At 36.9% G+C, this 26,789-nt stretch overlaps 1 protein-coding gene across 1 annotated transcript in view; it reads left to right on the top strand.

Annotated features, from left to right (window-relative positions):
* Positions 1 to 26,266, top strand: part of ezrb (ezrin b) — a 40,082-nt gene extending 13,816 nt beyond the window's left edge. The window contains exons 3-14 of the mRNA XM_079584754.1: positions 732 to 815; positions 6,181 to 6,276; positions 9,385 to 9,659; positions 9,820 to 9,903; positions 12,924 to 13,070; positions 15,604 to 15,700; positions 18,855 to 19,018; positions 19,888 to 20,018; positions 21,324 to 21,484; positions 21,566 to 21,658; positions 21,844 to 22,086; positions 25,025 to 26,266. Coding sequence (XP_079440880.1) covers positions 732 to 815; positions 6,181 to 6,276; positions 9,385 to 9,659; positions 9,820 to 9,903; positions 12,924 to 13,070; positions 15,604 to 15,700; positions 18,855 to 19,018; positions 19,888 to 20,018; positions 21,324 to 21,484; positions 21,566 to 21,658; positions 21,844 to 22,086; positions 25,025 to 25,189 — 1,740 coding nt within the window. The 3' untranslated portion in view covers positions 25,190 to 26,266. The remainder of the gene's footprint in view (positions 1 to 731; positions 816 to 6,180; positions 6,277 to 9,384; positions 9,660 to 9,819; positions 9,904 to 12,923; positions 13,071 to 15,603; positions 15,701 to 18,854; positions 19,019 to 19,887; positions 20,019 to 21,323; positions 21,485 to 21,565; positions 21,659 to 21,843; positions 22,087 to 25,024) is intronic.
* Positions 26,267 to 26,789: the final 523 nt, after the last annotated feature.

The following is a 26,789-nucleotide window of genomic DNA, read 5'->3' as shown; positions in this document are numbered from 1 at the left end:
AAGCAGTTACATAATTTAGGAGTAGTTTCATCATTCATTCATCAGTCATCATTATTATGAATATGAATCATCGAATCAGATGTGGGCTTTACGATTGTGCTTAGATGGGTCATATCAACAATGCTAATTCTTGTCTGTTGGAAACTTCTCTTAGACAGCTGTTTTCTTTCCTGAATGAGAACCACATTAATTACTTTCCTCCAGACGTGATTTTTTTTTTTTTTTTTTTTTTTTTTTTGGCTCTCACAAATGATTCCTTGTTCCATGATTCTGTGAGTCTGTTGTCTTCATTGTGAGGAAACGCCTCTGTTTCTTGGGAAATAGCTTAAAAATGAAAGCAGCTTCGGCCTTTTGCCTGGTGACTTTTTCCTGTCAAACATTAACTGTAGAATAGATTGGCATTTCCCCTATTCAAATAGTGGCTGAGGCACATTGTTCTGCACAGCCACTACTGCAGTTTTCCCAGTTTCTTTCAAGCCACGTCTGTTTGGAGAATCCCAGTCTGGGTCATCTCCTTGCCACAGTCAGACTTCATTATAGATAATTTCTGTCTTCATCAATGGGCCAATTATTGTGATTTGTTTTTTGTCCACATGGTCGTGATGGTCTCATCATCATCCGATGGAAAAATTTTAAGTTGTAACCATCTTGTAGTACACTTCCACTATTTCTGTATTTGAAAACAGATGTTGCTAATGAAATTTCTCTTTTTTTTCTCTCTCTCTCTTTAGGTAAATGTTCGCGTCACTTCGATGGACGCAGAGCTGGAGTTCGCCGTTCAGCCCAACACAACTGGCAAGCAGCTCTTTGACCAGGTCTGCAACTAAACCGTTACTCAAGACAAAACTGCATTAAATACTGAAAGAACTTCAGTGGTTACAAATAGTTGTCGCAATGTCAGCTCAAACTTGCTTTCTGACATTTTCCTTCAATTATATTTATTATGACATGAAAAAAGAAAATTAGGGATTCACTAGCCCCTTTCACACAGCGCGTTGATCCCGGGAAATTGCCAGAGTGCCTTTTGTGTGAACGCAAACACGTCCCGGGATTGATGCCGGGATCGATCCCGGGTTGGGGACCTAGTAACACTGCCGGGATCGATCCCGGGTTGGGGACCTAGTAACATTGCTGGGATCGATCCCGGGTTGGGGACCTAGTAATATTGGCGGGATTGATCCTGGAACACGCCCTGTGTGAACAAAAGCCAGGATCAATGCCAGGGGTGTGTCGTAGTGATGACTCACGTGCCATCGCTGTTGTTCTTAGAATAAAGTTTGTGTTCGTCATCAACAAAGAAAGAACGAAAAAAATTCTGCAAACAAAGCAGAGACCAGAAGCTCCTTACTATCTGCCCTGAAGCTGAGATCGTTCGCCAGCTTTGTGGAACGGTACGCGATGCGTTAGTGTAAATGTTTTCGATGCGTATGTTACACGTCTCATCCTGACGTCATGTGTCTTTACGGGATCTTACCGGGATGTGTGTGAATGCACTCACAGATCCCGGAAAATCACTGCCACTTATCACTGCCACTTATCACTTCTTTTCTGGAATCTCTGTGTGAAAGGGGCTACTGAAATATAATATAATTTGAGTACAGTTAACTCATCGTCATGTTCAAGAAACTCATGAATTTGAGCTTGGTGACGTGTGTTATCCTGCTGGAAGTAGCCATCGAAGGATTGGTAAACTGTGGTCATAAAGAGATGGACATGGTCAGCAACAGCTCAGGTAGACTGTTGTGTTTAAACGATGATCAACTGGTTCTAAGAGGCTCAAAGTGTGGCAAGAAAATCTCCTCCACACCATTACACCACCGGCAGCCTGAACTGTTGATACAAGGCAGGATGGATCCATGGTTTCAAGTAAAGTCAACTTTATTTATACAGTAATAGGGCTTTTTACCACACAGATTGTTTCAAAGAAGCTTTACAGTGATAACAGGAAATTAATGCAACCAAGATTGTTTTGACTGTACAGCAGCTGTAGAAGAAAGTCATTCATTTCCATTGTAAAAATCATTAGTTATGAATTAAGGGGCTGTTTACACGACACCGTTCACCTTTCATATTGTTTACGTCAAATTCTGACCCTACCATCTGAATTGTAGCCTCAGTTTCTGTTCTTCTGCTGCTGTAGCTCTTCTGCTTCAAGTGTTGTGTGTTCAGAGATGCTCTTCTGCAGACCGAGTGATTATTTGAGTTACTGTTGCCTTTCTATCAGCTCACCTCTGACCTCTGACATCAAGGCATTTTCACCAGCAGAACTGCCATTCACTGGATATTTACTCTTTTTCAGGCCATTCTCTGTAAACCAGAGAGATGGTTGTGCGAGAGAATCTGAGCAGATCAGCAGTTCCTGAAATACTCAGACTAGCCCGTCTGGCACCAACAAACATGAGACATTCAGAGTCACTTAAATCATCTTTCTTCCCCAATCTAATGCACAGTTTGAACTTCAGCAGATCATTTTGATCATAAGTACGTTCTGACTGACAGGGTCCCTTCTTAGTGTTCAATGCTCTCTGCTCCCTGAGCACGGGATATCCGCTGACAAGAATCGCTCGTTTGGAACGCCCTGCAACATCAAAGAAATGCAACAACGGGGTCGCGTGGATTGACATAACAAATAAATATTGTAGTTAACTTTAAAATTGAAAATGCATATATACATATACAAAATACACATTATGCATCTAATAAATGTAATCGAAACTTATGTTCATTATATACATGTATATTCAATTGATTATTGCAGCTATTAATTGACTATTAACAGATTTGAAGCTGTACTGTAACAGTCATGCCATATAAAAATACATTTTAATTTGGGTTTATGTGCATATGTGTCAATCCATGGTTAAAATAAGTTAAACTTTTAAAAGACACGTCTCAAGACCTTGCAGTTTTTCCCCATTCCACTGCCTGTGTCGTGTTTGATCGCGTATTACCATTCATAAATACTCTAGTTTGTATAATAGTAACAGTTCTCAAATTTATACGTAAACAACTCTATCACAGAGCCGTCAAAAAACTCTTCCAACGGACAATGACACTTTTTTTTTTTAACTTCCTGTGAAGTGATTTATTGATGTTCCCTTATAAGACATAGTTAAAATAGTCCAGAAAGCTCCCAGATTTCATAAAAAAAGTATAAATTTGTGTTCCAAAGATAACAATTTGTGTTCCAAAGTTTTCAAAGATTCCTGACAGGTGGTCTTACAGCTATTAATGACAGAATACAATTTTTGTGTGAACTCGAACCCTTTAAGATGGTGGAATACCACTTGAAGTCCACTTACGGTCGAATGGAGCACACCTCATGTCTACCCAAATGCATTGAGTTGCTGCCATGTGATTGGCTAATTAGATATTTGCATTAATGAGTAGTTGAACAGGTGTACCTAATAAAGTGGCCAGTGAGTCATATATATATATATATATATATATATATATATATATATACACACCGTGTATATATATATATGAATGACTCACTGACCACTTTATTAGGTACAATATATATTTAATAATAATAAAAAAAGAAGACAAAAAAGAAAATATGATCACAATCCTCAACTTTTCCCTGGGTATAAACTTGTGTGCATGTGAAATCATCCAGATTTCAACCTATTTTACGTAAACATTGGCTTGTGATGATATTTCTGTTTACAAATGATGAGATACGCACCCCCGCTCTGTGTACTGCTAAATCCTTTTCTGACAACAAAGATTACCTTATACTGGGCTGAGAAACATTTTTGCTGAAAGTACCTCACTCAACATCATGTGCCAAATTCTCTACTAGTTCAGATTATAAAATCTAAACCAACAACAATTTACTTTTGATAACATTAATGTAATAAGTTGCCTGAACTATTTTATAACCTCAACAGATAGTAAAGTTATGTTTTTCAGCAAATATTTGGCTGCAATCTATGTGTAATATATGAAAAAGAGACTATTTGATTTGATTCAGTTCTTACAAGTTCAGGTTGTGTAACAGACAATGTATACCGGATATCTGCAATCCATCAGTTTAATCCCTCAATGACAGCTTCTAATTCTCTTCCCATAATTCCTCGATCTTAAACAAATGCATGTCCTTCAGCAGAAGCAGAGAGAAAAAGGTCTGCAAACAGTTATTCAGAGAAATGTTAAAAGGTAAATCAAGAATGCAAATGACAAATTCACATTTGTTTTCAGTCAAATTCTTCTTGTTCAAACAAAACAAAAAGTGCAATGGTAGTACATGGGTTAACCACAAAAATAACTTTGCTCAAGTTTGAATCCAATCTTAAATTGTGTTATTTGATTATAAAGTATATCAAACATTCATTTTAAAAATAATGTTTTAAATCATTTGTAATTTAAATTGTTTTAAATAATAATAAATAAAACCAGTTAAGGACATCACAGGACAAACTGACAAACTCTGTCAGTAGCTCCAATGCCTATGACCTAATTTAATTACCAGCTTGGTGACATGGGATAATCCCCTGCAAATAGAAGGTCCCACACACCGCGAAAACCTCACAGGAAGGCTTTTTCTTCTTTAAAAGAGCATATCCCTGGAATCATGACTCATTGACCATTACACCGATGTGCTCATTGACTGCCACGACTGTGGAAACAGTGAATAAGGGCCGTCCCTCTCTGAACACACTCTAGTTTTCCCATGTGGAACAGAACCAGAATCCACTTCAGAGTATAGTGCTCTTAAAGAGGCAGTCATGAACTGTGGATGGCACCCGACATAGATGAGAGTCCAGCTGTCCATGAGTTAAATCCCTGCAAAAACAACACATTAAATAAAAGTATGCCCAATGTTGTTATCAAATATATCTTAGCAGGATGTTTAATTTAAATAAAGCCTTTTCTTCACAACGTTCTCTAGCTTCAGTCTTAGAAATTGGTGCCATGACCCAGGCCTGGATGTGTTTTGTATTCTTATTGGGTTGAGGCATGCATATTGCTTAAGCTAGTTTTAGGTCTTTAATTGTAAAAATGAACTCTAGGAATTGGTCTACAGTTTTTTTTCTTTTTCTTCTTTTACTTTACTTACTTGGCTTTGTCACTGAGCTTAGAGATGAGTAGAACCTGTTGAGCTGGTTTACAACATTTCTGTTGTGTCCTTGTCACCAGTTTGGATCTTTTTTTTTCCCCCTGCGATTTTGTTATGGTTATAAAAGACAATAGAAAGTCTGATTGGTTGAAGGAAAAACTATTGTTGAAATGTTGTTTTGATCAAACGCAGTTGTGTTAAACATTTACCTTTGAGTTGGTTTCTGTTTCAATTTTCTACTATAATTTGTCTAAATGCTAAATACGGTTGTTGATAAACACTTTGTTTGGTTACTAGACTGACATGAAAATTATTATTTATTTTTTTACCAAGAAGAGGATATTTTGAAAGCGAGTTTGGTTGTGTGCTTTATAAACCTAATTTGTCTGTCATGTCATTGGCACGCGTATGTGCACATGCTTTGTGGGTAATTCTTTGTCAATCACCATTACGCTTGGGACACATATCTGAGAGAATGAAATCGATTAGTAAATCTGCACCTAACACTTCCTGCAGTGCAGTGTGTGTTTCAGAAGTTTAACTTTTGTGTTTGTGCGTGTTCTGTTAATTGCGTTGTTGTGGATATAGAGAGCTCTAGGCATTGTTCCAGTTTCCTGTTGACCTTTATTTGTCAAATTAGTTCTGTCAAAAATATTGCCTACCATTCAAAAGTTTTCAACGAGGTGTCAATCTAAACTCCGGTTGGACCAGCAGATGATGGTCGCTGCATGAGAGCTGCAGCATTAGTCAAAAACCGTAATAAATACCATTGTGTACAAAGCCTCTGGGAAATTGTGTACATGCATAGAGCACCAGAAGCCCTGAAGGAAAAACTTTAGATTTCAAAAGGTCTATATCACATATCCCTGCTAAAGCTAATGAGTGTGGATGAGCTAATGGCCTTATTTGGTGATGGGAAGGCGGCAAAAATAGTATATTATTCAGTATGTATTCTTAAAGTATACCCATTAATTCTGTTTTCTGGGAAATTCAAGCATGTGCCATGTTATATTTCAAAGCACCAAATAGACAACTGTCAAAGCAGCCAACAACCGCTTAATAATTCATTAATCCATTTATTGTGTGCTAAAAGGTGTCATTATTTTTCCTGACAGGTGGTGAAGACCATTGGGTTACGTGAAATATGGTACTTCGGACTACAGTATATGGATGGCAAAGGGTACCTAACATGGCTGAAACTTGATAAAAAGGTAAGACAGTTGATTGTCAACACCATGATATTCAGATTTTCACTACAGAATGTGTTTTGATAAACCTTAGTCAGGGTTTTCGTTTTCATCCTCGTAAAATTTAATATGGCATCTCTTCTGACTAGAGTCTATTACTTGAGTATGTACTCCGTTTTCTTAAATGTATTTGAATCACTCTCATGCATACATTTCCACTCCACATACATCCCTTTAACCTGCTGAACCGACACAGTCAGTAGGTTAAACATTTGAGTTATGCGTTTCCTCATTGTCTTTGCTTTCCTTCAAAGTGTATTGGATCAACTGTACAGAGTTCCTTACACATGGAAATTAATTACTTGTTGTCATACTGATGTCTTTTTTCATACTTCGTATTAGGGTTGTCAAACGTACCGGTACTACTGGTATCAGTTGGTACTGAAAAGAAAAAGTTGACCGTACCAGCATTTCTACAGTAGCGAGTAGATGCCAATAGATGCTGCTTTCAAACGCACTCATTCGTGTTTATTTGAGCGCCCTCTGACCTTCAAAGGTTTCTATTTATAGTATGTTTTTTCAAGCGTTGAGCATTTTAGCCGATCACAATCATATCTGTGGAGCGTGTTAACCCAATGGCCTATCAGAGATTCTAGTCAGCAAGTTAGTCATAATAATTTGCTTAAAACACACAAGGTTTTGTACAGCACGAGCCACACACTCGCAACTCATTTCATTACTACCAACAAAGTACAAACATTATGTAAATGATAGATTTATTGTACAATTAAGACTTTTTTTTTTTCATTATAACAGGAGTTTTCGTGATAGTACAGAACTCAGTGAGTTTGCTCTTTAGAGATTGACAGCCATAATTATTATAAAGGGAGGCTCTTCTTTTGGTTTGTTTATAATAACCCATTCACAGCCGCATTAAAAACTAAACTTGTAATCAGACTAAGTACACAAAAGTTTCTGGATTGACAACCGTATTTAAATGCGAGGTTTAATCTCAAACTGCAATGATTAACGGATAACTAATGAACAAGACAAAAAGGGACAAAGTATAGAGTATATATGGTACATTTGACTGGTAGTATTGACTACTAAAATTTTGGTACCATGACAACCCTATTTTGGATTGTTTCAGTCTGCTGTTTTTTTAAATTAATTATTAGAATAAGGTGTTTCAAACTCTTTTTTTTTTTATTAATTATTATAATAAGGTGTTTCAAACTGTTTTTTAAAATTAATTATTAGAATAAGTTGTTTCAAAATGTAAGCATCAGCGGCGGCTGATTTTGTGCTTTAACATTGGCGGCAGACCTGTGACTCTACAGACAATGAACCTTTAATATTTCCTTTTATAGAAATTGTAAAATGGTTTACAGGAGTGGTCAACTAACAATTATGTTCTTTAGTTTGTCATCATGAAATCTAATCTGAGGTACTAATTGCAATCTAGTTCTAATAAGAGGAAGACGCATTCACATCCACATAGGAACACAAAATACACCAAACTGAACACAAAATACACCCAACTGAACCCAAACCCCAACGTGTAACTATAAGCTACTTGATGAAATCTGACTATGCATAAATATCCACCACTAATGTGCAGTGTGAAAACTTAGACCTGTACAACAAACAATTATGAAAATAGAACTTAAATTGTACCTAAAAAAAAAAGTGATTTTTAAATGACTGTATATTTCTGGTCATAGTTATCTAATAAAATCAGTGTCATAGAAGGACTGTTATTCTAATAACGTGTGAAATTTTTGCGCAAATGCAGGTCATAAATGAGGTTTTAACCACTGTAAATCAGGAGTAGTAAAAAAAAAAAAAAAGAGGGAGATTTTCAGAAGAAACTTGTTTGGCTTCATTCCTCTCATAAACGCCTTACAGATCAAATGGATGACGACGAGAGTTAAACTTGTTTAACCCCGAAATAAAAGAGAAGCTTTAAGGGCTCTCGTGGTTTTCCTCGAGTAAAAATCTGGATGGTTCACATTTGAAAATGAATGAAGAAAGCCTGTGATACTGTTGTAAAATTGGTAATAAAATGAATTAAACTGAAATTTGACTAACAATGAGAAATTCACCAATTCACTCTGTTAAAGTCGGCATGAAATCAAAATTGACCCTATTTACTTTGTTAGCGGACACTACTAGTCTTGTGGTAAACAATTAATCCGTGCAAGTTAATACACAGAATAAAAATGTTTGCCGTGGTTATCTTTAATCAAAGTCTGAAAAGTTACTTCCGGTCTGGTATGGTTCTTTTTCTGATGACGGAGGTTTGACGGCTTGGGTTGCTTAAACGCTTAGCCACTCCCCTCAAACCGTTAGTCTGCCATGGGCGAGAGATGGAGAGGAGGAGCGCAAAAGTAAAACCCTGCCCTCTGTTTCACTCGGAAATGCGTCACAACACTTAAGAAAAGTCGTTTGCAACTTCCGGTTCACGCGGACTTTAACGTTAGTAAAAATACAACCGTTCATTGTTAGTTCATGATAGCTCAGGTCTTTTAAATATTAACAGATGCAATTTTTGATTTTAATAATGTATTAATAAATGTTGAATTTTTAACATTTAATTAAAATTAATAAATGATTTAGAATTTTGTTTTTAGAACTAATTGCAGGGACATTACAATAGTAATATTCACACTCGCACTCTTTGGCCAAATTGGGAAGCACCGCAAACCGGGAGCTTTTTTTATCACATTCTAAATCCCTTTTTTCAGGGAACATTTCACCCCCCACCCCACCCCCCCCCCCACCCCCCACCCCCCAAAATTGTGTACCTCTCACACAGACTCGCAAAGAAATACAAATAGTGCTGTTTTACTATATAAAAACACACTTGGCACTCATGCTGCTCGGTCAGTCAGTTTTAAGTTTTACAGTTTTTTTGGTGTACTGATAAAACCATTCAAATGAGATGTCAGGCTTTTAAAGAATTTTACATTTCTAAATTATTTCCATCAGTGCTTGAAAACCTAACATGTTGGAGCTTCATACACAACAAAGGAGAACAATAACTGTAAAAATATATAATCGGCTGTGGCCTAAATGTGCATATTTGGAGCTTTGGTACATTCATGATAGTCAACAACTCATTTCTCACAGGTCTCAGCGCAGGATGTGAAGAAGGAGAACCCCATCCAGTTTAAGTTCCGCGCTAAATTCTTCCCAGAAGATGTGTCGGATGAGTTGATCCAGGAGATCACTCAAAAGCTGTTCTTCATGCAAGTGAAAGACGGCATTCTGAGTGACGAAATCTACTGTCCTCCAGAGACTGCGGTGCTTCTTGCCTCCTATTCAGTGCAGGCCAAATTTGGTGATTTCAGCAAGGAAATGCACAGGCCTGGATACCTGACGTCAGATCGTCTCCTGCCCCAACGGTGAGACGCTGAGCCCTGGCATGTCCTCCTGGACGTACATGATTTGAATTCTGCTATCATTTCTCATCAATTCTTGGTTCCAGATAACGAATGAAGGTTTAGAAACAAGTCCTTGTTGGTCTTGTGGTTTCATTGTCCATTTCCACATTGTGTCTTGCAGGGTTCTAGACCAGCACAAGTTGTCACGGGAACAGTGGGAGGAGAGGATTCAAGTGTGGCACGAGGAACATCGAGGAATGCTCAAGTAAGTTGACTTACTCAATGGCCCCTTTATTATGATGACATCATCTTATCTGACAATTGCACACATGCAGTTTTGTGTGTGATTGTGTTTTTTGAGTAGACGTCTTGAAAAGAAGATTATAGAGTATTGGGTTTCCACACATTACACACACAGGCTTTTCAGTCTCTAGAGAACAAGGTGGCCGGAGGACAGTGTAATGCTAAATGTAGATTTTTAAAATGTTAGTAGAGAATCTGGTAACACTTTAAAATACGGATCCTTCGTTAATGAATAACTACACAGGAACAAATGAGTAACACAATGTTAACAATCTAGTAACTACAGTTAACTAACAAGTAACTCTGATTAACGAATTAGTAATTAATAGCACACAGATTTAAGTGGTAGTTCACTATTAACTAATCAATAACTACTATTTTTTTAATACTTCCCAGAGAACTACTGAATTTTTTACAGATTTAAGTGGTAGTTCACTAATAACTAATCAATAACTACTATTTTACTATTTTTTTTCAATACTTCCCAGAGAAATAATGTTACTAGTGTACAAGTGTTACTACATACTTCTATAGGAATTACTCATTATTTGGATCTGTATTCTAAAGTGTAACTAACTAGTAGATCATGTTAACTAACTAGTAATGACTCAAGTGTTACTACATACTTCTATAGGAATACCAAACACAAGTCATTTCAAGCGTATGAGATATTGTTTGTGAACTTTTAAATACTATACTTTTAGAAAATTTCTTTAGAAGTATGCATTAACACTTGAGCCATTACTAGTTAGTTAACATGATCTTCACTTTAGAATACGTATCCAAATAATTAGTAGTTCCTATAGAGGTATGTAGTAACACTTGAGTCATTACTAGTTAGTTAACATGATCTTCACTTTAGAATACGGATCCAAATAATTAATAATTCCTATAGAAGTATGCATTAACACTTGAGTCATTACTAATTATCATGATTCCATGCTGTAGTTACTAATGAAGAGCCAACCCGAAAGGGTAGAATCATCTAATCATTCACAGGATATATATACACACACATATTTATATATATATATCTACATATGAGCAAAGAGACATACATAAAAACACTTTTGAGAGGTAGGTTAAATAATAAAATAACTGGTATTTGGATGGCTGATGACTCAGTATGTTCCAGTACTCACCATGATGAGTCTAGTTATTCAAAGCCAATCCAGAGGAATGCCGGAAAATCGGCCACAGGGTAAGTGTTCCAGACAAGTGCATTTATAAAAACAATTCTTAAAAATTATTTAGTTTATGAATAGTTCTCTAAAAGACAGCAGTGCATAGGCTAATTATTGACAGCTTTCCCAAATCATAAGTCTGCTACGCTATTATATATTTATAATTAGTGTACAGTATCTAGCAGTAATGTTAATCTAGTGCTAGTAATTTTTCCTGCATTAGTTATTAAGTTTTGCATGAATTGTGAATTTTTTTCATTATTTCTCTGGGAAGTATTGAAAAATAGTAGTTATTGATTAGTTATTAGTGAACTACCACTTAAATCTGTAAAAAATTCAGTAGTTCTCTGGGAAGTATTAAAAAAATAGTAGTTATTGATTAGTTAATAGTGAACTACCACTTAAATCTGTGTGCTATTAAATACTAATTCGTTAATCAGAGTTACTTGTTAGTTAACTGTAGTTACTAGATTGTTAACATTGTGTTACTCATTTGTTCCTGTGTAGTTATTCATTAACGAAGGATCCGTATTTTAAAGTGTTACCGAGAATCTTAACACATCAGTCAATAGGTGCATTTATTGACTGATGCCTATTAATTGACTGGCTTGATAAATCATTCTATAGGCCCAAGCGGTTTGACGATATAGGTTATGCCATGCAATGATAATGTCAGTTGCTAGAGAATCTGTTTTGCCATTTATACCGCAATATGTCTGCGGCGCAATTTCAAATATTCCATTGTGAATCTGCAAACTATAGTTTGCAATCTGTGTCACAGTGTAGACAGCTATAAACTTGGTATAACTGTCGGTAGTTTATGGTTGATAATGTCTCAACATTCCATGTTAACATTCAATTCATAATTCAAAAATGTGCAATTCAAATGATGAGCAATTTTTCAACATTTAATTGTATATATCCATATAAAAAAGTAAATAATCATATCAGGATTGGTTTAGAATTATATATGATCGTAGTATTTAGTAATATTTTTAATAAATAAAGTTGTTGTTTTAATTTTAGGTTAAGTTACAAATTAAGTTATGTGCTTTTGCTACTGTTTTAGTTTTTTTAAATATTGTCGCTTTTATTTTACTTTTGGTCATTTTAGTACTTCAACTAAAAATTAGTTCTGTTAGTTTCTTACATTTCTAGTTTCTAAAGTTTTTCATGTAATATTTAATTTCAGTTTTATTTAAATTACTGGAAGATCTATGTTTAGGGGCCGTTTAAACGAGGCCGCTTTCAACTAAAGCTTTTATGCATTTTGGCTGTTCATTTACACGACAACAGTGTTTTGGGGGCCTGAAATTGCTAACTTTTGAAAATGATACCATTATCTTCTCCATGTAAACTACAAAAAAACGTGAATTTGTAAAAATGGTGATGCACGTTCAGTCTATAGGCGCATAACGTTTCTTCACAAAGTGACATCGCCAACTACTGGCCTGGCATGAATAATACAGCGTTTTAGACATTTCCGTGGATCCATGTGAACGGGGATCATTTTGACAACGTTGTCGTCTGTAAAAAAAAAAAACGTAAACTTTTCAGTTTTTATTATGTGGTTGTCATGTAAACATACCTTAGTTAACAAAAAACAACAGAATATAAAAATGATGGTTATGTAATAGTATAAAAAAAATTGTATTTAATGTGTAAAACCCTAGTTATGACTACATTGTGATGACTACAACTATTACCATGTTATAACATACTGTGCTAAAATATCACCAGCCAGTATTACAAACCGAAACTGATCATTTTGTTGTCGTCCTGCTTTATTTATCCCTAGAGAGGACGCAATGCTTGAGTATTTGAAAATTGCTCAGGATCTGGAAATGTATGGGGTGAACTACTTCGACATCAAGAACAAGAAGGGATCGGAGCTCTGGTTGGGTGTGGATGCCCTGGGCCTAAATATCTATGAGAAAGAAGACAAGTGAGTTCAGCCTTTCCCTACATTCATTTGACATTATTCATATCTGAAGTGCCATTTCAACTACACTTCGTGTATCTTCAGTGTTTTCCTTTTCTTTTAAATCATTTAGATTACAAAAAAAGCACTGTGCCAGTACCATGGTAAAATAATGGTATCAGTTGTTAGTACTGCATATACTACGAGTACTGTATGGTTACCATAAAACCATGGTATTTTGTGGTATACCTAGCTACGTACTTAGTAATACTTTTGGCCTGCACATCCATCATCCCCCTTTAAGTTACACCAATCTGTGAAAATATAAGCTATTGAGGAGTGCTTTTGGTGATTTAGTTTGGTTTGAGGACATGATTCCTAGAACACGATGTTCTTTGAAGTAACATCTATTTTATTTCCATTGTTTTCTTAAACAGAGATCTCTCTGTGTGTGCACATAAGTGCAGTGGCGTCTAATGGCTTTTTCCCCACAATGCCCTCTATTTTAACCATAGCAACAAAGACTGGTTTTTCAAGCTGTGCAGTCCTTGAAAACGTTGGGCAAGGATTGCGTGTGTGTGTGACTGAGAGAAGGCTTCTCGAGCGCACACATGTTGCACAACGACCTGTGAAATAGTTCACATTCATCTGATCTTTGCTTGTGTTTGTACGGTGTAAAGTGTTGTGTTAGCTGTGCTCTTTCTGCCGAGTGGCCCATATTCTTAGCTTTACATTTGTTTCAAATCACGATTCTGAACTGACAACTACGCAAAATATCGTCATTTTCTAGAACTTATGACAAAATGTTAATTTCTGGAGTCTATTTAAAAATATTTAATTAATCATTAAAAAGTGGTTTGAATGAATGAATGAATCAATGACTCACTCATAATGACTTCACTTGTTTCATTACTACTGGATGAATCAGTGTTTTTTAAATGAATCTCGAGTGAATGATTCAATGACAAATACATTTTTTAACAGTTACTTTACCAGTCACCCCATAGTGGCGTTACAATATAGCCAATACAATTGATATTTTAAGCCAAGTTACTTTCAAAAGTTGATTTACTCTTACTCAGTCTTCACTTGATCCTTAAGAAATCATTCTAATATGCTTATTTAATGCTCAGGTAACATTTCTTATTATTATTAATATCAATGTTGAAAACAGTTCTTAACATATTTGTGGAAATTGCGATTCTTTTTTCTGGATTCTTTGAGGAATAGAAAGTTCAATAAACGGCATTTATTTTATTTATTAAAGAATTTATGAAATAGTGAAGATATTTATAATCGTTACAAAATGTTTCTGTCACTTTTAATCAATTTAATAAATAAGTATTAATCTCTCTTTTTTTATCATTGTTTTCTAAAATGTTAAGCAGCACAACTGTTTTCAACATTGATAATAATAATAATGTTTCTTGATCATTAAATCAGCGTATCAGAATGATTTCTGAAGGATCATGTGACACTGAAGACTGGATACTCAGCTTTACCATCACAGGAATACATTTTACAATATATTAAAATAAAAAAACAATTACTTTATATTTCACAATATTACTATTTGATGAAATAAATGCATATTTTGTGAGCAGAAGAGACTACTTAAAAAAAAGAAGTTTTCAAACTTTTGACAGGTGCTGTGTATAATATTATTTGATTTATACTAATAATAATATATAAATATGTACTGGTATATAATATTGTAATAGTGTTTTATTTTTTTACTTATCCAAAAATGTCCGTACATATAGCATTTTCCTTAAATGGTAGAATAACCATTGTAAATAGTGCATGTCTTCTGTCCACAGGAGGAAAAAAATAAGCTGGCACGTTCACGACATCTTTAGCAGCTCCATTCCCACTAGAGCCAATCAAAACCAAGCATGAGACCGACTGTAACAGTCATAGCACTACAAGGACAAAAACTAGGGCCTCTTTAAATACTTGATTTCAAATGTAATATTGTCTAAATGTTTAATGCTAATGAAATATGACAGTCAATGGTCTAGTGTATTTGTTCCACTCTTCTTTCCCCCAAACTCCTGGCACCCTATACTGCTCTACCCTTAGAAAAAAATCTTTCATGCCATATTTATTACCATCATTTATTTGAACCATTTCTGCCACTTGTTTTAGGGCAGGTTTGTGGTGTGTCATACGAGGTGGGCCACAAAAGCTTTGTGTTCTCTTAGCTACGCGTTAAGTCAACGTGACATGCACACGTTGTAAGGCGTCGTTGTAACGCCACTCCCATGAGCTCCACAAAGACATAACAGCACATCCTCACTGCGATGATGTCATTCGCTCACGTTAATCGCAGGCCCTTCTTTGTCTTAGCATTCCTTGAGTATCTCAGTGATGGACTGTCATGCCTGTGGTACGACATTCTCACTGCATTACAATCTGAGGTCAGTGCTAATATTTAGTTTTTTGCTCGATCGGCGAGATCTGATGGTTGTCGTCCGCCTTTTAAGTGGTGATTGCAGGTTTTGCATGACTATGTTTGGAATGAAAACATCTCATGATTTCATCATTGTCTTCACAGACTCACACCGAAAATTGGATTCCCCTGGAGCGAAATAAGAAACATTTCCTTCAACGATAAGAAGTTTGTCATCAAGCCTATAGATAAAAAAGCTCCAGTAAGTGAAACTACAATTGTGACACAAGCCGCCTTCATACCTCACAGTCCCACCTGAAACTGAAAAACTGACGAGACCAGAGTAAAACTTGTTTTATTACACCAATGTCACAACGTCTAGGATTATGTTTTTGGATACAAAGTCTGATTTAAATTAGTTTTCGGATTAAAAAATAAAATGTTTAAGAACCATTATTATGGTAGTAAGAAGCGTTTCAGATTCGGCACCATTTTTAGGTCACTCATTGTGTATTTGAAACATTGAGCATTGTGAACTTTGGCTGTAAAGCACGAGATGCTCTTTAAAACCTTTGTTTGTTTGTTTACTTTTATTGCCCCCCTTAGGGGAAACTAGTTTTGCAGCAAAAGGTAACAGAAATACAGACAATGCATAATACACAAACAATATATAATACACATCATAGTTCATATCATAAAATCTACCTATGAAGATTTTTTTCCACATTTAACTGAATGTGGAATTTGAATACACCACATCACAAAGTCATCCACTACTGAACCATTATCCTGTTCCTGTAGGAGACTCGCTATCACAGAGTCATCAGCATATTTAATAATGTGCCTATTCTCGTATGAATTGCGACAATTATTTGTGTACATAATTTATAACAGGTGACAAACAACATCCTTGAGGAGACCCAGTAGAACAAAATAACTGTTTAGAATATACATTAATTTTAACACGCTGTTATCTTCCTGTTAAAAAAATCTAAATCAGTTGTTAAAATTATATATTAATTTCTCTATTAACAAATGAGCCTGAATTTTATTAAAAGCAGAAGAGAAATCAATAAATAACACCATGTTTTTCCAGATGTTTATAAACTAGATTTAAAAGATTAAGAAATAGCTTCCTCCACACCTCTACCCTCAAATTGTAATGGATCAAGGCTAGACTCTATTTGCTGAAAAATCACAACCCTAACTATATATATTTTTTTTTTTTTCAAAATGTTTCATTATTTTTTTTTGGCACATATCTTCCATATTCTTGGGTCTTTTGTAGCTTAAGCAAAAAACATGGTGAAAAGTTCCACACAACTGTTCTGCACAAGTCTTTAACACCTTTTTTTTCTTCTTTACATCTATATTTTGAAAAAGCCTTGTGAACTTCAATGTTTTACAGTTCAATGTTTACACAATTAGTACATTTTGGTCTTTGTTTTGATTCATTTATTTCTGCTCTAAAATCATGATGATCAAACCTTAATTACTACTCATTCAATGAATCAGAAAAATCCATATCTGAGTTAAACCATCCTAATAAATCCTCTTGGTTTCCCTTTTACTCATTACCTGCCAAGGTTTTAAATCCTTGTCAGATTGCACTTAATATTTTTTTCCATTCAGCTGATATTCCAACTTATCTTTAAATTTGAACCTATCTTCCTTTATTTCAGCTCTCGCCATATTACTGATCTCTCTAACTGTGTGTGATTCTCACATCTGAAAAGCTATTTTCTTTTTATGACAATATATGTTGTTCTCTTTGAGATCCAAGGCTTATGGTTTGGAAATACTCTGTGTTATAATACTTATAAGATAATACTTTACAGTACAAAAAGAGATATATCCACACATGACCTCTGTGAATTCATCAAAATTGTTCGTAGCTTCTTCAAAAACAAATTCAAACACCCCTGTAGAGCCAGTGAACTGTCCTGTCTAAACCTGGACTCTTCTTTCCTTAAAGGATTAGTTCACTTAAAAAAAAAAATGTTGCTGATAATTTACTCACCCCGATGTCATCCAAGATATCTACGTCTTTCTTTCTTCAGTCGAAAAGAAATTAAGGTTTTTGAGAAAAACATTCCAGGATTGTTCTACACAGAATGGTCTTCAATGACAACATCTATCCCAATGTTCAAAAGAAGGTTCAAGTGTCCGTCTCAATGCAGCTTCAAAGTCTCTATACTATCCCAGTCGAGAAATAAGGGTCTTATCTAGCCAAACGATCGGTCATTTTATAAAAAAAATTATATACTTTTTAACCACAATTGTTCGCCTGCGACGCGCCACGCAAAGGTCACGAAAAAAAATCTAAATAAATAAAAATCGTCCGACATCTTTGTTTTCATTTATAAGTTGGAGGAGAAAATGAGATGGAGTTTTTCGCCCTTCCCTACTTTTTTGAACTGGATTACACAGACAAATAACTTGGATAGATGACGTGACGCATGACCTTACAACGTGATTACGTAATAGGTGGCGCGTCGCAGACCAGCACAAGACGAACAATTGTGGTTAAAAAGTACCGTATATACTTAAAAAAAAAAAAAAAAGTATGACCTATCGTTTGGCTAAATAAGACCTTTATTTCTCAACTGGGATCATGTAGAGACTTTTGAAGCTGCATTGAGACGGACATTTGAACCTTCTTTTGAACATTGGGATCGGTGGTTGCCATTGTCCATTCTGTGTAAAAAAAAAAAAGCCTGAAATGTTTTCCTCAAAAACCTTTCATTTCTTTTCGACTGAAGAAAGAAAGACATGGATATCTTGGATGACATCGGGGTGAGTAAATTATAAGCAAAACATTTATTGAAAGTTAACTAATCCTTTAAATTTTTCTTATACGCAGGTAACCGGTGAACTGTATTATAATCCGAGAAACCTAAAGGAGGACCAATAGTAGAATTCGTTGCCCCCTTAATAGAGCCGTGACCGAGATCAAGGATCTTATTTCGCCTTGTATTTATTTAGTGACATATTGGTAAAACGGACAGAATGACTTCTATAGACTACAATTAAAATTTGGTACGTCTGGTGTATGAATAATACTGAAATATCACTGCACTGTGACAAAAAAAGATGGTGAAATGTCCATGGCTTTATTGTGACACAGTACACAGTAAATCACTGTAATGCGCACAGTTTCACAGTAAAGAGTCATTAGTTTTTAGCAGTGCTGTGTGAGCTGATAAACACCAGCAGTCAGTCTCTGTCTTCGTAGAGCGTTATCTCGGAGCGTCAGAGCAGCTGCTTTCCGTAGGACTTGCATTACCACACGACTTTATCATACTAATACACAGACTTCTCAGTCTGATCAAAGACTGATCAAAAATCATCTGATTGGATGATTCATAAACCCCCCTGCTTCTTTATATCTTGTCTCTTCCTTCTTATCCCTGCAGGATTTCGTGTTCTACGCCCAACGCTTGCGCATTAATAAACGTATCCTACAGCTGTGCATGGGGAACCATGAGCTGTACATGCGCCGCAGGAAGCCGGACACCATCGAGGTGCAGCAGATGAAAGCACAGGCTCGAGAGGAGAAACAACACAAACAGATGGAGAGGTGAGGATGAATCACCATGGCGATGCGAGGAGTGATGCCCGTCTCATCCGCAGATGCTACAGGATATAAAACACACCATATTCTACTTTTGTGTACCATATTAGTACATATTACAATTTCTACTACATTTATTACAACTAGCAACTGTAAAAAAAGTTTCTAGTTTTTATTTATTTATTTTTTTGCTTTTGTTTGATTTTTAAACTGGATAAGCAAAGCCTGATTTGATTTTTGTTTGTTTTTTTCTTTGGCTTTTTTTCTCTTTTTTTCCTGGTTGCTAAGATGTTCTATATGGTCGCTAGGTAGTTTCTAAATGGTTTGAGGTGTTTTTTTAGAGATTTGCTATGTGGTACCTTTTATCTTATGAAAGGTTGCTAGGCAGTTTCTAGGTGGGTAATTAAAATGTATTATATGGTACTGATTTATCAGTCTCAAATAGCAGTATCCAACTTATGATCCAACATTATGATAACTTTGTGGCATTGTCTTTAGTCAACTCCAGTCCTGCAAATTACTTTCCAAATGGCATTTAAGCTGTTTGTAAATTACCTCAGTTATGATTGGTTACTTAGCTGTGGCCCATCATGAGTTGCTGAATACTAAATAGATATTGATATGTAAACTTGCCAGTCTCCTCATGGTTGTGATGTCATGAAGATTTCTGAACAAGCCATTTTTGCAGCAGGTCAATGAGTTTTGAATTCTTAACATCGGCCTATGAGCAAGGCAAATTGAGTTTTGTATTATACGACCACTTTATTATGTCTCCCTTGGCAGGTCAGCCTGAGAGATGACTTTTGTTTGTGGGTATAGAGCGGTGTCCTGGGCAAACGTCACAGTGTGTCTCTTTGGTTGTGTCTTATCTGCAGAGCTCAGCTGGAGAGCGAGAAGAAGAGACGAGAGGCCATAGAGAGAGAGAAAGAGCAGATGGAGAGGGAGAAACAGGAGCTGATGATGCGACTCTACCAGTTTGAGGAGAAGACCAAAAAAGCAGAGAAAGGTAAGAAGCCAGGGTCCAGCGTCTTTGTTTTATAATATAATAACAAAATATAATTTAACGTTGCAGTATTTCCATGACTGCGTTCAATAAAACAGTCAACATGCAAGTTGTTTTGAATGCGAGAAATTATGTTTATACTTTTTTATTTTTTTTAAGAAAAAACAATTTTGAACTGTTTAGTTTTATGAAACAACATATGGATTATAATAAATGTGATGATTGGTTTACTTTGTGACTCCAAATGGGAAATGTGTGACTCATAATTGGAGACGTCAAGCCAGATACAGTCACTTTGGTCTTTTCAGTTTATGTAACCTTTTAGCTTGTTATTATGGTATATAAAGGGGAGACATTATACTTTGATCATGATGAGTGTGTTTGAGCTGACAATGCCGTTGACTAGCCATCCAAACACAAGGTGGTGTCGACCTGCACCTGTTACTCTGTTTTTGCTGTTCGCATGTCATGTTTCTTTTGTGTTTGCCACAAAGCTTTTCTTTTTGATATGCAGTTTGAAACTAGATTATTAGGCTATTAAATTTTCATTCAGAAAGTTTGTGTTTTGGATTAAATAATGTTCCTGAATCATGTGGCCATAAATGCTAAAACCATCAGCCATCTCTGACTATGTCCAACAAAGCTTGAATTATCTCAATTTATGTACTCTGCAGACAAGGCAGAAGTGATGTCATTTTGTGACAAACATCACATCTTAAAGGGAATTTCTGTCCTTATTTACGTCAACCCCATATGTCTCTTTCTTATATGGAGCACAAAAATAAATTATATGTAGCAGAAAGTCGAAGCTGCTCTGCAGACAATGAAAGTGAATGGTGACCACAGCTGTCAAGCAAGAATTCAGTGAATAATTACTTAAATTTAATTTTGCTATACGAAAAGTTATTACTCATGCACTATATTCTCTCTATCTGAAAGCTGTAGAATGACTATTAATTGTATGGTGCTTGACAGCCCCTCGTTCCCATTCACTTTCATTGTGTGGGGAAAAAGCAGCATGAACGCTTTCAGTACTAAACTTCTCTGGTGTTCCTTTGAATAAATGTCAAACAGTGAAACTAGGGGGAGTAAATGATGACAGACCTTTGGGGTGACCTATAGTAGACTCTTAATTATAGGGACTGCAAAAGCATAATGTTGTCACCACTAGTTTAATTGACGACTATTAATTAACATCACAGATGTGTAACCATGAAGGCATCACCACCTTCCACAGTGAGGCCCAGACCCATATTTGGGATGTATTGATGGTTGCACTTTAAATGAAATCTGGATGTGTGTTTTCAGACCTGCAGGAGCAGATGCAGAGGGCCGTGCAGCTGGAGCATGAACGGAGACTGGCCGATGAGGAGGCCGCCAGATTGGAGACAGAGAGGCAGGCAGCCCTGCTCGCAAAAGAGGAACTGGCCCGTCAAGCCAAGGACCAGCTAAAGAGTCAAGAACAGCTGGTGAGAACTTAACGCCGATTCTCAGAAAAATGAAGAGTTGTTTATTTTCCATTAACAATCCTCCCCGTTTATTTCTCTCAGGCCGCTGAGCTAGCAGAACATACTGCTCGTATTGCACTCCTGGAAGAAGCCAAAATACGCAAGGAGGAGGAAGCCGTGACATGGCAGCACAGAGTAAGAGCATTAAGACATGAACCTGTATGGAAATAATGATATCACTTTTTTCAACCTTGAGTTTGCATTACTGCAAAAAGTGTCCAAAAACTGTCTGTGTATCCATACTCTTGGTGCATTCTTAAGTTCTTCAGTAATTGGATTGGTAGACTGTCTGATCTTTGTGATGTTGGACTGTGTTCAAGGCGAAAGAGGCTCAGGACGACTTGGTGAAGACTCGCGAGGAGCTTCACATGGTGATGGCGGCGCCACCTCTCCCTCCACCACCCCCCGCCTACGAAACTGATGAGAATGAGGATGAAGGTGTGGAGGAGAACAACGGTAGCTACAGTGCAGACCTGCAGACAGGAGTATTCCATGACCACCGCAACGAAGAACAGCGAATCACTGAGGCCGAGAAGAATGAACGAGTTCAGAAACAGCTGTTGGTAAGTATAACATTGCAGGAACAATCGGCTGAACTTTTACTAGGCATTAGGATTAAAGCCCACGGCAGGGTAGCCAATCCTGCTCCTTGTAAACTAAGTTCAGGTCTGACTCATTGCTCCTAACAGGGTTAGGGAAATCTTTTTGCAGTTTTATTCTTCTAGGTTGATCTAGTGTCTTCATTAACTCTAGTCCAGGGGTGTCATAACCTGCTCCTGAATGACCACTGTCCTGCAAAGTTTAATGAACATAAAACTAACAAAAGTATTTGAAGAGTAATAAAAGTGTAGTCCCGATCCTGCCGTCCTCCATCATTGTAATTGTTGCGCACAGAAACAATGTTAAACTAAAAACCGCACAAGATTTTCACTGCAGGGTTTCCATTGTAGGGTTGTGAATGCAAGAGAACATAGTCTCTGTGTAGGTCTTCTTTAGGGCTCTACAAAAGGGGCTTTCACACCGGGTAGTTTTAGGAACTAGAACTTATAGCTACAGTACTAGCCACCAGGGTGGTTCCCCGAGAACTAATGGCACCACCAGTAGGAACTCTGAAGTGACGCAAGCCACGCTTGTTGTATTGACTTTTGTTTTGGCGACGCTGAGAACACTAGAGCCTGAGCAAACAAACAGTGCTCGCATTCTCCGTGTTCATTAGTTTACGATCTGTCTAACAGTCCTGTCTAATACATTATTAGATAGAATTGTTACACATAGAAAGTATTGTTAGACAGTAATAAAAAGTTATTAGCGTATGCCATGTGGTTCAGTAACAGTGCCCTGTGTTGCTAGCTGAGCACAAACAAATAATCATGTTTGGCTTGGTCCCCTCAAAGTTGTGTTGGGCCTCTTAACCTTTACGCTGAGGAGAAAATCTATCTATCCCTGTTTTCCATGTTCGTAGAGTTAGTTTCTGGAGTAAATTATAGCCAAAAAGGCTATAATCTGTGGGTTTACACAGCCTTTTTTTAAATGGCAGCTGCTTGTTTCGCATGCGTTTGGTCAATCAGCGTACACTAATGTCACTGGTAGTTCCTATAGTGCTGGTTTAGACACTACTCTGAAGACGGAGCTGAATTAGTCCTTCCAAAAGGAGTTCCTAGAACTAAAATAAAAAAAAACTTAAAAAAACTTTTCTGGGAACTCAATTGGCTCCTACTTCAGAGTAGAGCAGGCATAGGCCACAACTCTGGTCCTGGAGGGCCACTGTCCTGCAGAGTTTTGCTCCAACCCTAATTAAACACACCTGAACAATCAATGTTTTCAGGATTATTAGATAGATACAGGCAGGTGAGTTGTTATCAGGGCTGAAGCTAAACTCCTGTAGGACAGTGGCCCTCCAGGACCGAAGTTGCCTATCCCTGGAGTAGAGTCTAACCCAGCACAACCTGGACTACCAGTGATGCAAGTGTAGGCTGATTGGCCGAACACATGCCATACGAAACACCGGCACCCGTTCGAACTAACGGCATGAACATGGAAAGCCTCGATAGATGGACCGCCACTAAGTCCAGGCAGTTCTCAACTGATCGCAGTGTCCTCCATCCTTCAGTTGTGGACGTTGTTCAATAAACAACGTTGCTGTCGGGCGGCTTGCGTCACTTCAGAGTTCCTACTGACATTGTGAATGAAAATGGCACAAAGGGAAAATGTAGTTCTCATGGAAACGCCCTGGTGGCTAGTTCCTATAACTGAGTGCCTATAGTCCCTTTCACAAAGTGCGTTGATCCCGGGAAACTGCCGCGAAATTGCCAGAGTGCCTTCTGTGTGAACGCAAACACGTCCTGGGATTGATGCCGGCATCGATCCCGGGTTAGGGACCTAGGAACATTGCCGGGATCAGTCCCAGAACACGCCCTGTGTGAACAAAAGTCAGGATCAATGCCAGGGGTGTGTCGTAGTGATGACGCACGTGCCATCGCGTGACTCTTAGAAGAAAGTTTGTGTTCATCATCAACAAAAAAAGAACGAAAAAATTTTCTGCAAACTGGAACGAAGCAGAGACCAGGAGCTCCTTAATATCCGCACTGAAGCTGAGATCGTTCGCCAGCTTTGTGGAACGGTACGCGATGCGTTAGTGTACATGTTTTCGATGCATACGTTACACGTCTCATCCTGACGTTACGTGTCTTTACGGGATCTTACCGGGATGTGTGTGAACGCACTCACAGATCCCGGAAAATCACTGGCAGTGTGAATGAACCAAAATCAAACGATTGTTCATTTCCGTGTATTTTCCGGAATATCTGTGTGAAAGGGACTTTAAACTACCCGGTGCGAAAGCCCCTCACGAGTAGGAATAAATAACCCTGCTCTGAAACAACAGTATCTACCAGTCAATTGCTTCTGATTTTAAGAGAAAGTTGGGGTATTGGTTTAGGGTTGGATAGACCTAGAGACATGCTTGGTTGACAGCAATGTTTAGCACCAGGGATGTCTGCAAACATGGCCTTAGGTTCATCAGGTTGTCTAATATGATTACCGTAGTACAGCCAACAGATCTTTGTTGGTCCTGGACATTCTTATCAACAAATCAGATTTTGGAAATAGGATTAGGCTTAGGTTTTAGGCTGGGGTTGGGGCTTGTCTTTTAAACCTATAATATCCTTCTGCCTTTAACTGTAGTTAATAGTTGGGGTTAGGAATGGTCAATAAGATTTCTCCAAGTAGGTCATGGTCCTGAAAACAACATTACTATCAAACGATAACCTATTCCTAACCTAAATAAGAATGTTATCATGTAGATATCCAATTGGTATATATGGGTTTAGGGCCTGACATTGTGTTTGGTCTCTACAACAACGTTGTTAATCCAGAAACATGTCCTACTTGGTAGAATCACATTAAAAGGTTTGACAGGAAGATTGATTCAGAACTGGTTGTGTTCTTGAGTCATAGATCAAAAAAAGCATCACAGTATTGCTGACACTATCTTCTTTACAGGCTCTGACCTCAGAGTTATCCCAGGCTCGCGACGAAACCAAGAAGACTCCGAACGACCTGCTGCACGGAGAGAACGTGCGTGTCGGCCGAGACAAATACAAAACTCTCCGGCAGATCCGCATGGGAAATACCAAACAGAGAATCGATGAGTTTGAGGCCTTATAAAATATCTGGACCAGGAAACTTTGGGAAGGAGGGGAAGGGAGGAGTCTCAAAGCCCTTGTCTGTTTTCTTTCTATCCCCTACGTCTGAGTGGTCGATGCAAGAGGCACACGCACATGCACACAGTAATGCAACAGATCTGATTAGTATGATACGAACACTGGTTCAATGTGCACTAAACAAGAAATTATTTTAAAACCCAAAAAATGCACAATGTGAATGTAATGAGAAAAACGATTTATATAAAGGAGTAAATAGTTGTTTATCGAAGTTCACAGCAACACTTTACAGTAAGGTTGTATACTGTAGCATTAGTTAAAGCATTAGGTGTCATGAACAAACAATGAACATTTTATTAATGTTTGTTCATTCTTGGTTTGTAATACATTAGTTAACTAGTGATGACAAACAACTTGTAATATTAATGTATTTATATATGTAGCAAATCACATTTATTAATCTTGGTTAATTGCTAACTAATGTTAATAGCATAAAGCCTTATTTTAAAATGTTTCCAATTTCACAAAATCACACCACTGACCTTTTCACAGAATGCGCTGAAATAAATCCTTTTGCCATACAAATACGTAAACACGCGTGCCAACAATGCATCCCCTTATGTTAATTATGTTGTTAATTCAATAATCTGGCCAAATTCTATCTAGTTTGGGGTTGTAATAAGGGATTGTACTCGTTTTGTTTTTTGTTTTCTTGTTAATGATCCACTCAGCACAGGGCTTGGCAGTATGATAATAATTTTATGTATTGTCTTATATTAAAACTCTTTCATTCATGTTGAATATGGCTTTTGCCAGAATATTTGTTAGTGTTTATTTATTCTTTCTTTGGGTTATTTAAGGTTTTGGGGTAGATGTACTTCTGCTTATTTACTAATGACAGTGCAGATTCATTTGTTTATTGATTCTGTACTGACCCAAATGATGATTGAATCCACATGCTCAAATCTTCAATGCTGATTAGAAGAGGATTCATATGATATCTGATTTTATACACGCATACATATATGTATATATATATAGCTCAGAGGCATGTTATTAAATCATTAGATTTTCTGCATTAGATACAAACTGATTTTTGTTATGGTTTTCAATTGAATTAGTTACTGAATGTTTATTGCCATGACATTGGGTTGGAGGAAGATTAGTTTTTAGAAACTTTAATAACTTTTTGTAATCTCAGCTTACTGTAAGTAAGTTTTGGACCGTTTTCACTGACTTACTAGCGGCTCTTTATATTTTAATTAAAACTTAAAAATAGCACAAATCAGGTAGTGTTAAATACACCTTTATTCTGCTGGAGGGATCACACTAGAACAGTTTTAGACATTCAGCATTTTGGGTTATATACCAATGGGCAAATATGACTTACGATTTAGTCAATTGTTTCTATGATGCCTGTAACCATGCAGTGCCACTTTCATAAAAATAGGAAAGTATTATATTTGTTTTTGTCGCATCTTTTTTTCTTCCTGCTACTTGGCAAGTTATTAGGGCTTAAATGTATTTGTTTCCTCCAAATGATGCTAACGTTATTACTAACTTAGTCACTGTTAATTCATTAATTGAGTTTTCATTATCAAAAT

The sequence above is a fragment of the Phoxinus phoxinus genome, assembly GCF_949152265.1.
Source record: "Phoxinus phoxinus genome assembly, chromosome: 16".
NCBI lineage: Eukaryota > Metazoa > Chordata > Actinopteri > Cypriniformes > Leuciscidae > Phoxinus > Phoxinus phoxinus.
The sequence above is the reverse complement of the archived record's forward strand: the minus strand, read 5'-3'. Positions and strand labels throughout refer to the sequence as shown.